Raw genomic sequence first — 14,377 nt, forward strand, 5'->3', positions numbered from 1 at the left:
CGGCAACATATTTTCGTTTTCAGTTCTGGTTGGCTTATTGCGTTATTTGGGTTGATGACTTGCTCCTGATTTTACGACAGTGACTTGGAAACCACTGTATAGGGCGCGCCATGCTTGATCATAAATAACATGCTTATTCCAAGAGTTGGGGGATCTTAACATCTTCATTAAAAAAAGGAAAGAAAAACCTTCAAATGTGATTTCAATCCTCCCGCCCTTTTCCATAAAGGACAAAAACAAGAAAGGATACCAAAGAACACCGAATTACTATAAACTATTCGAAGGATAGTAAGACGGAAGCCATAAAATTGTATGAAATTTTATTTTGCAATCACAAATCCACCTTTTTTATAAGATGCCTCTTTTAAAACCAAACTATTATAAGTTAAATTTTTATTCCATTTCAAAGTTTTAAGCCAGTACTTCACTGCCTCTTCTTTGCAGATTTTTTCCCGGATATAGTTGCTTTATGTCTAACGGTTGACACCACTGGCTCGTTGATCAGCGGGCTCGTTCTCAGAGTGTCCATGTAAAACACAATCCATGCCCACACCACCCCCACTGCGCAATACACAGATGTTAACATGAGTGGCAGAAAAGGCAACTTAACGGCAAAGACAGTGAACGGATGAACAGCGCTGCAATAGAATTCCAAGAATACTAAACCGTACAAATAGCACGCCTCGTACCATTCAACAATGGGTAACTTGAACAGATCTGCTGCCCATGACTTTTCGGGTGACTCCCCACTGAAAAGAAACAAAAAACAGAACAAGTTTACACCGGTTTATAATGGAGATGAACATTAGAAACATGACGTATTGCTATGACGTCATGTTACATTACAATTGACGTTCTTGCCAGGGAACGCGAACAAGAATTGGAAACTCTGAGGTTTTCTACGACAATTTGGGCATGGCTTGCGATATGAGAAAAAGAAACTAATTTCTTTCCACATTGGCCTCGATCTGATAAAATGTCTTTCAACTATTGAGAAATAAAAAGAAGAAACGTTTTTTTTTTTCACCCCAAGCCCTTTGTTTAAACTTATCTGAGAGACTGGTTCCTTGTTACAGTGTTGAGCTGTCTCGATATAAAAGTTATTATTATTATTATTAATTAAAACTTTATTTAACTTATAGCCTGGAAAATAAAACCATACTAATTAGGGGACACTGCTAAAAACTAAAAGCTACACTAATACTAAATATAAATACAATAAAAATATATATAAGTCATATAAAAAATGTTATTATAATCTATGGTAAGTAAGAATTCGTGCACTACTCCCAAAAAAAACCAGACTCGCCTAAGGGTCTCTTTGTGATCAGAATTTCCGTTAGACATTAAATAGACGGTTTTTAGAAGTGGTTTGACGATATCGAAAACTCGATTCCGTGAAAGTTAACATTTGCCTTTTTTTGGTTTACGAGTTTGTGGTGTCCAGTGCAACACAGTGTGACGGCTTTTTTTATTTCTTCGCGTGCAACCCTAAACGAGACCTTGCAGCTAAAAATATTGACAGTTTGTCCTGAACATCCTAAGCGAGTTTGAAATCTGAAGTTTACACCCCTAAGCAAGACAACGAGCATCGCCATCCTAGTCACACATGGGAGTCCCCCTCGGGCAGCGGCGGCATGTAAACACTTACTGTTCTTTTTTCACTCCAGTGCTTACAAAGTCGTGCAGACTGAGTTACATTTTAAATCAAATATTATGGAGTGAAATGTTAACAGACGTTAGAGCTTACCAGTGGACAAGACATAAAGAATAAAATGAGAAAATTGTGAACATCAGCATCAAGCAGACTTTGATTGGAGTTTCTGAAAAAAATAAACCATAAAAACAATTTCAAATACTGGTATCAATTGAGCAAATTCGCAAACGTTTCGATTGAGGTGGGGAAACTACGAAATAGAGTCAAGACTTTTTAACGGGATCTTTTAAAAAGAATCTGGCGACAAAACGATAGGTACATAATCTACTTCTGGTTTTACTTATACTTGGCGCCACAGCCCGCGTGGTAGCTGACGAGATTTTGGGCGCGAAAGCTGCTTTGTTTTTGGCGGCGGTACCTCATTTTCCCTGGGGCACGCCGCCAGAACAAAGCACTCGCGCACGAAATCCCGTCAGCTATGCAGATTGCTGACATCACCGAAGTACCGCAGAAATTGTGTTATTAATCGAATGGGAAGATTACTTTGCAAGCTGCCATGCTTGTCTAATTCTTCTTTTCAATGTTCATGAAATATTCGTATTAACATTTAATCGTCTTTTCTTTTATTCGTTTACGACTCCAGGAGTACGATATCGAAGTATGATCACTTTTGACGGGGGGTCAAAATTCGCGAAGGGGGGGACAAAATCCGCTAGCAAATATTGACTCCCGGGGGTCCATATCGGCTAGCGGATATTGTCCGGGGGGTCAATATCCGCTAGCGGATTTGGTCCGGGGGGACACAATCCAGGGGGGTCAAAATCGGCTAGGACACCGGTTCCAGGGTGGGATGGGCGGGCCAAACATAAGAAGCAGGTGTAATGGGATAGGGGCTGTTCGAACTTTTCTACTTTCTGAACGTTACAGCTTAGGACATTAAAAAACGAGAAACAGACAGTTAACCTTGTGACTGGAACAGCAGGGGAAACAGTGAAAGATGGCCTGTTGTGGACAAGACAAGAAACACACGAGCAGTTCTTCTGTCTACGATGGCCATAAGGCTGGAAAAATAAAACAACTATCGTTATACCAAATACAAAATTCCTAACTGCTATCGATTGATTGCTTAACTGACTGACTGACTGACTGACTGACTGACTGACTGACTGACTGACTGATGATTGATTGATTAGCTGACTGACTGACTGATTTCATTGGTTGTTGTTTTTGTTGGGGGGGGGGGGGCAGCTAGCATTTCTCCTTAAGTTTGGTTAAGTCTTATTCAAGCAAAGTTTTGGTTGAATTTTTATTTACCGGTTATAGCTAACTTTCTTGTGTAAATTATAGTTGATACAGGATCTTGTGGTATGAGAATTTTTTATAGTGTCACTGTTTAGGGTTTTCACAATCAAGTTTTGAGTCAGTTTGTTATTTATAGGTGTTGCAACTTCCCACCTTCCACCGATGTGTTTGCATTTTGCCTCCAAAATTTGCTAAACCAATCTGGCATACCTAAGAGGGATGATGACCATCAGAATGGCTTTCTCATGAACATGCCAACCAAACAAGAATGAACCAAAAGCACAAAGAATAAGACAGCGGAGAAATCCAGTGATGCCAGATGGTCTGAACCATACATGCAGAAGAGCAGGCTAAAAAAAGAAAGAAAAAATATATAATAATAATAACAACTTTATTTAATGAGGGTTACACTTTACAGTTAAAAATTGAAAAACCGGGGGCCCCCCCCAAAAAAAAAATTTATTATTATATAAAATTTTTTAAAAAAAAAAAAAAAAAAAAAAAAAAAAAAAAAAAAAAAAAAAAAAAAAAAAAAAAATTTTTGGTGAAAATAAAAAAATTTAAAAATTGGAAATAGCGAAACTTCTTTATAAAATTTTTTTTAAAGTAAAAAATAAAAAGAAATAGTAGTTAGGTCTTCAAGAACACTCCTTCTCGAGACCACTCTTAGCTCGCCTTTTTACTCTCCTACAGAGGTTAATCCATTGTAAGAGGGTCCTGGGGTGGTGGGTGGGGGGTTAAAATCCCATTTCCCCAATTTTTTTCTAAATCCCATTTCCCAGCCTGTTGTTTTCCTGATTTTCCAAATCCCAGTCCTAGTTCTATTGGTTATTTGTTTGTGATTCCCAGCCCCAGTGACCCAAATCCCATTTTCCCAGTGAAAATTTGCTCAAATCCAAGTTCCCATTTTACTCCTTCAGGCCCCTCTTGTAAGTTAACCCTCCCCCTCCCCTCCCCCAGAACTCTCTGGTACTGGTATTCATTTAAACACCTGTGCAAGGCGACTGGCACTATGAGAGTAAAGTGTCTTGCCCAAGAACAAAAAGCAATGACCCAAGGCTGGTCAAGACCCAAACCGTGACTGCTTCTGGGGGGGGGGGGGGGGGAAGGGGGTACTCCCATATGTGGCCTATATAGGTATGTGCCGCTCGATAGGGTATGGTTTTTGAGGTTCTCGGTCCTTAAATAGGGTATCATTTTTGCTTCTTTTGGCAATGAGTTTCTGGTGGGATCCTTAGATAGGGTACCTAAATTCTATAAGCTAAAATAAACGCCCAGCTGAACGGAAAAAAAGGTTTCCTAGAACTGAATTTTCTGTTCAGGTATTAGTAAAGCGATTTTATAAAGATTGGTGTCTTGCCGTGCGTGGTTAGCCGTTATTTAGGTCGTCACGGAACGCTTCTCCTCCCCTTGAATAGGGTGTCATTTTTCGGTTTTGGGCCTTAAAAAGGGTATCAATTTTCGCTTTGTTTATCGTTATAAAGGTCAGGGTTTAAGAACCTTGGCGGCACACCCCTATCCAAAATTTATGGGAGTACCCCCCCCCCCGGACTGCTTGTTTTGGAGTCCTGTGCACACTAACCCTTAGGCCAGTACCACATTGTCCAAAAAACCGCAATAACGTTTCCCTCAGCACATGGAAGGTCATAAGTGGGTGGGGGGGTCATCAAGGGTCTCAAAAGCCAAAATTTTTTAAGGAAAGTATGGAGCTTAACTTGAATTTCCAGAGGGGAGGGGGGATTTAAGCCAAAACACATTTTACTATGGTTGTAGAGGAGAATCAATAGATAAAGTTTGCAGCTGTGAGAGTTCAAAATATCTTACCAGCACAGACAGAAGTGTTAATATCATTGTGACAATCGGAGGAACTGCTGGAAGAATTAAATGTTCCGTCTGACCGACCAAGCCTCCAGTCATGGACGCCTGTTTATTGATAACTTCTTTGGGGAAATATCCTGCTTTGGAACCTACAAAAAACGGAAGAGAAATGATCAGAAAATGTTCAAACAGAAGCTAAATTTTAACCAAAAAATAAACTTGCTTACAAATAAATGGTGACTTAGAAATGGGCTGTTGTATAGCCTGTTTCAGGCGTTCAGTAAGTTGGGAGCAGCATGAAAAACGACGAGCGAAAAATCAGGGGAGGGCTGTCCTCTTGTCGTTTTTTTCACTCGCCATTCTTCACGCTGGTTCCCAACTAACCGAACGCCTGAAACAGGCTAGTTGTTGTAGAGCACTTTAGTTTTGAGATTTAGTTAAGTGTGGAATCAGCAGTACCTAACATTCACAGATTTTTGTAAGGCATCCCAGGTTAGACACCACATTAACCTGCCACAAGTCAACTACTGAACAACACATATGGGAAAATAATTATATGGAAAAGGACTTTTGTATGTACATGTAACTTGTATGAATGTGGAATAAATGAACAATAAGCACTTTCCAAAGCACACATTCACCAAACAGTGAAAAATGACAGTTTGTTTTCATGCCTCACTGTTCTTCACAAAATCTCTATTTGTTCTTCACTGATGGGTACACATTCTACCTTGCCATAAATGCACCTTACCCAAAATAGCAGCCGCCTTGTCCAAAGCATTGTACAAAGCCCAGAAATTGGGTGCCCAGTAGGCATGGCACAGTCCTCGCTTGAAAGGAAAAAGTCTTGATAATAGCTGCGATAACTGACCCTAGATAAAACCAGTAAAACAGTCAAATAACAGGTATTTACTCGAATAAGCGCCGCGGCGCTTATTAAATTTTTCGCGCCTCAAGTGCGGCGCTTATTTGAGGGCGGCGCTTATTTAAAATTTGGACGCCACAAAGAATCTAATATTTTACAGTATTCGTCTCTTGCTGAGGAGAGAAGTGATGCTAGCTGTCCTGACAAAGTCCGCGGCCTTCACAACATTTAGAGAAGTACGTATTGTAAGAATGTTGGATAGAAAAACTAATGGGCAAGCGGAAAGAATGATGGAAAGAAATTTCCAAGTTTGTTTTAGAGTTGCTTTTTAGAGCTTGTAGTGCTGTTTTAAGTTAAACTAAATTCCTCGAATAAGCACCGCATCGGGACTGCGGCGCTTATTCGGGGGCGGCGCTTATTAACTTTTTTGTCCCAAATGCCGCGCTTATTTGAGGGCGACGCTTATTTGGGGCGGCGCTTATTTGAGTAAATACGGTAGTCTGTGTCGAGCCAAGTGGCCAATACTGCAGGAGCTTATCCCTGTTTCTGTAGCATTAAGCAAATAGGAGTATTTCAGTCCTGCCTTCCCCTAGATAGGACACTAGTCCATCGCAGGGTTACCCCCTTGTATTAATTTCGCCGATACCCATTCATACACCTGGGTGAAGAGAGGCACTATGAGAGTAAAGCATCTTGCCAAAAACACAACACAATGACCCAGCCAGGGCACGAACCCAGACCGCTCAATCAGGAGTCCAGCACGCTAACCATTAGGCTACCGCATCTCCCATAAGACAGTCAAATACTGAACAAAGTAAGTATATTCTGTACAAAAAAATACCTTAAACCGCTTCACAAAAAAGGCAGCATGTATGAAGAGAGGTACCCAGAGTGAAAAGTCTTTCCCATTAATGGCACAAACAGCTACCGGTTACTCAATCATTATCACTCACTCACTCATCCTCTTCGCTCCTCTAACTGGAGCATAAGGCTACCCAGAAACGTCCAAACTCAATCATTGTGCCACAACATTAATTAATTTTCCAAGAATAGCATGTAAAACTTTAGATATTCTTTTGTGTTAAGTCAGCTTACCATGGCTATGAACGGCCCAAGTGAAGCACCAAACACAATCACCACTACAATGCCAAGTTTGATCAAATTCAAGGGAGAAAAATCCCAAATATTCACACCAAAAATCCTAAGCTGCTTCTCTGCAAAAAAGGGAGAAAAAAAAATCATTTTAAGTATAAGTTATTTGCATTTCACTACTGTGTTAAAAATGGTAATTTAGTAAAATGTTCCATGTTCTAAAGACCAAAAACATCATACGACTGTACTGATGAAGACTGACACTGCTGTTGAAATGCTGGATAGCAAAATGAAAACATTCATGTACATCAGATATCCTGGATTATTGAGGATCCTCCCAGTGACAGACATGGCTAAGTCTAAATAAGTTAATACTTAAATTAGGGATGGCAAATTGGCGAATCCCTCATTTATAACATGTATCATGTGCTTTCGACATTGCTAAGCTTGCAGTTGCAAGACGCGTGTCACATATGGACCTAGTAAATGGCCCAGCTCAACACGAGTCTCTTGTAGCTCAGTGGGTTGGAGCATCCATCCGGTATCTGGGAGGCCATGTGTTCGATTCCCATCAGGGACTCAGAATTTTTTCTTTGTCCCATGCTCATGTTACATATTTTCATATTTTCTCCTAAGTTAATACTTAACAAAAACTTCATTACCTAAGTTCATACTCGCCTTTCTTTTCAGATGCAGAAGATCGGAAACAATAAGATCGCAAAAGAAAAACAAAGTAAGCAGGAGCAATGTAGAGGAAGATATGTTTGAAATTCAACAACACAGCAAACCAAAATGAACCCTCTAATGTCCGACCCTGAAACATGAATGAATTATAATTTTCAGAATGGGGGGTTGAACAATTTAAAAAGCACGGTCAATAACAATTATATAAGGTTCAAACTCCAACTGACAGCACCTTGAGTTCACAACACCAAAGTAGTAAACGAAATTTCGTGTTTAAATGTGGCAATGAGGGGGGAAACTGGCGTACAAAACATGTTCAAGAAGTACCTCTGACAATTTTGTAATGGAGAGAAGAAGAATACCAAACAGAAATCCGTTGTACTGAAAATGAATGTCTAGAAGATGTTAAGGAACTTGTTACCTAGTTTATACTCTGTACCAACAGTAATTAATAAAATAGCTGCTTAGTCAGTTCAGACTTTTAGATGCGTTGCTAATTGACTACAGACGGTGACAACTGTAACAAGTGCTAGTTAATTGTGTTGCAAGCACAAGTTCATCTTTGCTGAAACCTAAAACATACCACAAAATGAAGAAATATTGGAAAGGATATTTATATAGTCTGAATTACCGGTACAGGTGGCTTCCATAAGAAAAATACATATTTGTTATAAAAATATTGTGTTTTTTTTGCCAATATACAATTTGTAACAACCTAACTTAAAAATTTGGTTACTTGACATTTCTAGTTTGTATTACGCTAAAGAGAAAGAAAATCTTTTCCACACAACAAATAAGAAATAACAAAACTTTATCACATAATGACTGCACTGTAAGTTAGTCTATCTACCTGTACTGTTCTGTTTGGTAAAGCTGACTTATCACAAAGGATACGATCCACTATAAGCAGTCCAAAGTTAAAAATAACCAGCACAGCTAAGATTAAACAATTACGTGCAGGCACAGAAGACTTCTTGGCAAGAAATCCACAATACCTAGAAAATAGACAAATAAATAAGACATGTGTATCAGTTAGAGTCAAGAGACATTTAAAAGTCCAAAATTCCTTTGAAAACAATTATAGCTCTGGTTGCTGTGGGAATAAAACATTTCTTTTTGTTAATACGGGTGGGAGGTGCGGTGGGAGGTACGGGAGGTTAGTGCGCTGGACTCTGGATTAAGTGGTCTGGGTTGGAGCCTTGGATGGGCTCACTGCATTGTGCGTTCTTGGAGAAGCCACGAGCCAAGCGGCCCACACTGCCGGAGCTTATCCCGGTTTCCGTAGCATTAAGTGGCTAGGAATATTTCTACTCCCCCCTCAATGGGATGCTAGTCCATTGCAGGGTCCCCCCCAGCATTATGTCGCCGGTACCCATTTATACACCTGGGTGGAGAGAGGCACTATGAGAGTAAAGTGTCTTGCCCAAGAACACAACACAAGTGACCCCGGCCGGGGCTCGAACTCGGACCGCTCGATCCGGAGTCCGGCGCTCTAACCATTAGGCCACCGCGCCTCCATTGTGCGTTCTTGGGCAAGACATATTACTCTCATAGTGCCTCTTCTCTCCATCTATCTGTATAAATGGGTGGTAGGGAATTAAATGCTGGGGGTAACCCTGTGATGGACTAGCATCCCATCCAGGGGGAGCAGAAATACTCCTAGCTGTCTAATGCTACAGAAACTGGGATACTGCAGCCTGATGAGCCATTAAGTCTGAACATAGACTTCACCTTTTAGTTAATATACTGATCTTACTCTGGACAGAAAACATACATGTATCTAGTAAAAAAAAAATAAAAGAAACCCACTTACTCCTTGACAGCATAAGCCAAGACCAAGTCAGTAAATATCACAGATCCTCGCTGGAATAACACAGTTGAAACACTGGCATACTCCAGCTTCCTTATCACAACCATCTTGGGGTCTACAACAGCAGCCACTTGTGATAACAGATATTCAAACAATGCAAACAGTGGTGGGTAATCCAGTGTCCATTGAGATGTGTTCTACCAATGGAAATAAAACAAATTTTAAGAGATGGTGGTTTTTTCAAATATTTTGGGGGAGATTTTTTTTTTTTGAATTAAAAAAAGGGCCGCAACCAGATATTTTTGGGTTGCATGCAGAGAAATTAAAAAAGGCTCTTATACTGTATTGGTGCTTTAGATTGATCAGGCATGAGTTAAAGAGCTTTAAAACTTCTTTATAGAAAAGTGTCTGATGATGTTTCATTCACCATCAATGTCACTATTTGTTTTGTGTGTCTGTTTTACGATGGTATAAATTAAAACTATCATTTACAGGGCAAATAAAGCTTGAGCCACAGCCAGATTAGTCTTCTTTACAAATAAGAATTTAATTCCAGTTTTCTGATGAGTGTATACCTCCCTGGGATGTTTGACATGGGATTGAACAGTCAAGTACAAGACCTCAAAAATATAAACACCTAGATCCTTACAGTACCTCATAATACCACCTCGACAGAGGCAAGCTGTTTGTGATGGCAAGCCAGTTTCTATGCACTTCAAAGTCACTTGAATGGCTGACAAGAATATCACAAAAAAGAACAAACCACAAACAAGAACAGTGCAAAGAAAAGTCATTTAAATTCCATTCTAAACTTTAAATTTTCATACTATAATTTAATTCTACAATTGACATCATATACTCAACTTGATTTTAATAAATTGTTTATTCTAATATTATACTTATTGCAGTCATAATGTACCACACTCTTGTAGTTGTACACTTTTAATAAACTGACATGCCAAATTAATTGATTTCCTGCTGGCCCAATATCAAGTCTTTACATATTACTATCAAGTGCAAGCCAATCTTATGGACCTAAGCATAGAATATAAAAAATTACTCTCACTCGACAAAAACATGTTGACATTCAAGGCCTCATATACTTATATATGTATAACCCTCAGACATATTAAACCGTAAATGAACAAAAAATATAACATATATACTGCACCCTTAACACTTTCTGAGTCATACTATCTTCATTGTTATCAGACAGAAACATAAGGGAAAATGATTTTGTACAAAGCACTTTGTACCCCTTGAATTGTGACCATACTGATATATGGATACTGAAAATTGATGGTTTTTTATATGGAAAGAAAATTTTGTTATTATGCCCACTGAACAATATTTCTGGCAGAAAGTTAATTAAAAAAATGTTATAAATTTGTGCTTAACCACATCCTGTTGATAAAAGTAATGTATTCCAGTGGTTAAATAAGCTATTGATGCGATCAGCATAAAACTCTAACTGCAGACATCTCTCATATTGCACGTGTGATGGTGGCACGCTAAGAAGATGGTTCTACTTTCATTTGGCATGCTTGCTTACATGTTAAATATGCACCTCGCTATGGGTTACTGCAGATTTCATTTTTGCTGCAGGCTTTGCAAATCTTCCAAATTCTTTAAGCAGTTCTTTGCTTTCTGGATTGAAACTGCGTGACAGTCTAGTCTGTGTAATTCACCGCCACATTCAGTACCAAATTGCATAAATAACTGTTTACATTCATAAAAAGCAATATAAACTGTTTCTGAACAAACAACAGTATTCTATTAATATTCTTTCTGATCACGCAAATTTTTAAAATCTTTTCTTTGATCTTTAGATCTTTGTTTTTCTGCGGTAATGGTCCCATCTTAGATTTCTTCAGAAATACCATAGAGAGACTCAAATGAGCATTAGATTGAGATAACACAACAAAAATTCAGTGTCACATATCTCTCCAGAACTGAACTAGGGCTTCCAAAAATATAGTGCAACTGCTGACTACTCTTAGCATCTAGATTGTTAGCCAAAATGTTAGCAGTACTTCACTGGACAGCTTAAAAAGTTAACAATTAACATTTTTCAGATATACAGTGGAACCCCGTTAATACGGACACCAAGGGGACAGGCTAAATTGTCCGTATTAACGGGGTGTCCGTATTAAGCAGGGTCTCAGAAAAAAGTTATGGATACATGTTTTATCGACACAAAGACGCAGGCAAACGTTTTTACAGCAACAAAACGTTGATTAATTGTACTGTTACTGTAACAAATGCAAACTGTGTACTCTCTGCCTTACGATTTAGTCAGATACTTGAACTAAACTTTGATAAACTCAACAGTGGAATTATTTGAAAATGTGGCAACTTTACTATATATAACTAGTAATAGTTCTCACTATAAAGCTGCCCCCGCCTTTTTATAATTTGTTTTACAGCAATAATCTAGGATTAGTGGAGTCTTTTTGTCACCTTTAATTATTGATGCCGATGGACTACACAATTAGGCTTCTTTTTTATTGTGCCATGTACGTCACGACATTGTTTGCTGCGGAATTTCTTGTTGTGTGACAACGTTGCGTCCTAAAAATATTAATTCACAAGTTCAAGTCGAATATATTTTCTAGCGCCTGGGAATAACACCTAAAGGAAATAACACATAACACATTATTCGTGGTGACAACACGCAAGCTTATTCCCGGGCTTACAACATTCAAAATTAACTTTAATACTAACAATAATTTCCAGGCCAAAAAGCCTAAAAATTCCACGAGTAACAAAATATGGCACAGTTCAAGGATTTGAGAAAACAATTTTTGATTCTTATTCAACCCACTCTTTGGATCAAATAATGACAGTTTGTCAGCGAAACGAATTACAAAGTTCATGCTTTTGTTTATTACTCGTTGAAAGATGTATACGATACAGCAAACCTCCGAAAGCACTCGAACCAGCTCTTGGACTGTTGGAACACACGTAGCCAAGAACACGAAACTAATTGCTCGAAATCTTTCGACGTATTACTATGATATTAAGTATATAAACAACTGCTTCAAATATCACTTAACACAACCAAAGCAGAGAAACTGCTCGAACATATCTGTGAACACGCGTAAGCCAAAACCGGAAAAAAACGAAATGCTGCTAGAAGATGGCGAACCTCGAAGGTGACGAAACGCGACCTCGTGGTTGCAAGTACCCGACAACACCGTGCGCGCTTGCTATAATATTACCCGTCACGACCGTGCGCGCCTAGTTTCGTCAAATCGAGAACGCTTCGCCCATTACAAACACATTTCTTACTTTTTCAAGAGATATTCTTTGTCCTTGTATGTATACACCCGGGGACTCCTAGGGTGCCTCCTCGGGTTTTGGCCTCTGGGCCAAAACCCTGCGGGGGCAATAAACCACGGGAGTGTTGATGGAAATACGTTTTTTTAGTAAAAAAAGGAATAATAAAGTAACATTTAGCCCTATTTAGTACTGTCGTCCGGTAGAGGGGGGCTTATATCCGGGGGAGCTTATAATCGGATGTATTTTTTTGTTTCCATGATAATGGGCCTATAAGCGGGGGGGCTTATAACCGGAATTTTACGGTATTCTGTAAACATTATTATCAAGAACTAGTGTCAATATAGTGTAAAAAAATTAAGTTCAAAATGAGTTTGATGGTAAGATTTCTGTATAGCCAATAATAAGTTATACATACAATTTTTTTGTACTATCCTCCACACACAAACGAATAGAACGAGATTCACAAAATCGTATGCATAAATAAGCTTATGGGGTTATACGGATATCTGAAAGTTATGCACCTATCAATGTAAATCCCGCGGGGGGGGGGGGGTGGGGGAGTGCGGGCAAAGGCACGGGATTTGACAACAAGAACGATCCCCTCTGTCGGGCATTTGACTGCGAGTCGCGTCCCGGGGGTTGGGACATTTGACTTTGACCGGGAAGCGCCTGGATCCAATCTTCAGACGCGATTACCAAGTTCTTCCTTCTCGTGGCTTTGGAAATCATATGCTTCATTGCAAGGTACGATTCTGAGTTTTTCATCAGCATTTATCTGCCACTTTTAACGCCATTTAGTCATAAAATAGCGATTTTAAGAATACCGTAAAATTCCGGTTATAAGCCCCCCCGCTTATAAGCCCCCCGGTTATAGGCCCATCAACCTGGAAACAAAAAAATACATCCGGTTATAAGCCCCCCGGATATAAGCCCCCCTCTACGGGATGACAGTACTGAACAGGGCTAAATGTTGCTTTTCTGTGCGTTTTTAACTTAAAAACGTATTTCGATCAACACTCCCGAGGCTCGTTTCGAAACGTTTTTTTCCTTCCGCTTATAAGCCCTCACGAATATAAGCCCCTCCGCTTATAAGCCCACCCAAAAACCCTTACGAAGTTGTATAAGCCCAGGGCTTATAACCGGAATTCTACGGTATTTTACTTTCAAGTACATTTGGAGTAGGAATCCTGAGGGAAATCTAAGACGTCGGTGACCTTTTATTGTTTTCAATATGAATACCAAAACGGTTGAATTGACAGAAAATAAAGGTATGTAGAAAGTTCTTGCTAGTTTGTTTTAGAATTCTGCCCCTGGGTGGGTCTTCTTAGGTACATTTGAACAAAAATATTTTTCCCACCCTTGGGAACTTGACTGCAATTTTTACTTTTCTGTCAAATCCCCACCCCTGGCCCGCACTCCCCCCCCCCCCCCCCGCGGGATTTACATTGATAGGTGCATTAACTAATAAATTCATGATGCTATCGCGTAAATTGAACCACACTGCTTGATCGTTGAGTGCTGGATTCACCTATATGAACATAACTTTACATATTACAGACAAATAGAGCGCGGGCTATTAAAAATACACACAACAACTGGACACAGTCAAATGCTTCCCAACAGAGATTCAATTTGTTTTGAGGTTACGGTCTAGCGCGCAAGCTAAAATTTTCTCACGCGATAATGCACTAACATTTACCACTCTAAAATGCTAAAATAGTTACGTGAATGGTACTACGCTGGGATCAGGAGAGATTTCAGGATCACAGAGAAAACAACAATGCTTTTCCACCACTCTGCCATCGCGTCCGCTCTCAAAATTGCCGCCATGTTGGATTTTATCGTTCACTGCGCATGCGATTCATGG

At 39.4% G+C, this 14,377-nt stretch overlaps 1 protein-coding gene across 1 annotated transcript; it reads right to left on the bottom strand.

The window, feature by feature from the left end:
- Positions 1-299: 299 nt before the first annotated feature.
- LOC144653703 (dolichyl pyrophosphate Glc1Man9GlcNAc2 alpha-1,3-glucosyltransferase-like) lies at positions 300-14,376 on the bottom strand. Its single transcript, XM_078513763.1, has 13 exons — positions 14,246-14,376; positions 9,883-9,961; positions 9,232-9,425; positions 8,313-8,413; positions 7,746-7,813; positions 7,413-7,548; positions 6,738-6,856; positions 5,529-5,649; positions 4,784-4,926; positions 3,170-3,309; positions 2,621-2,718; positions 1,751-1,823; positions 300-749 (listed from the first exon to the last, which is right to left on the bottom strand). The coding sequence occupies exons 1-13, from the start codon at positions 14,338-14,340 to the stop codon at positions 425-427; spliced, it is 1,692 nt and encodes a 563-aa protein (XP_078369889.1). The 5' UTR covers positions 14,341-14,376; the 3' UTR covers positions 300-424.
- Between the last annotated feature and the right edge of the window lies 1 nt (position 14,377).

The sequence above is a fragment of the Oculina patagonica genome, chromosome 5, assembly GCF_052425735.1.
Source record: "Oculina patagonica isolate OP01 chromosome 5, crgOcupat, whole genome shotgun sequence".
Classification (NCBI taxonomy): Eukaryota; Metazoa; Cnidaria; class Anthozoa; order Scleractinia; family Oculinidae; genus Oculina; species Oculina patagonica.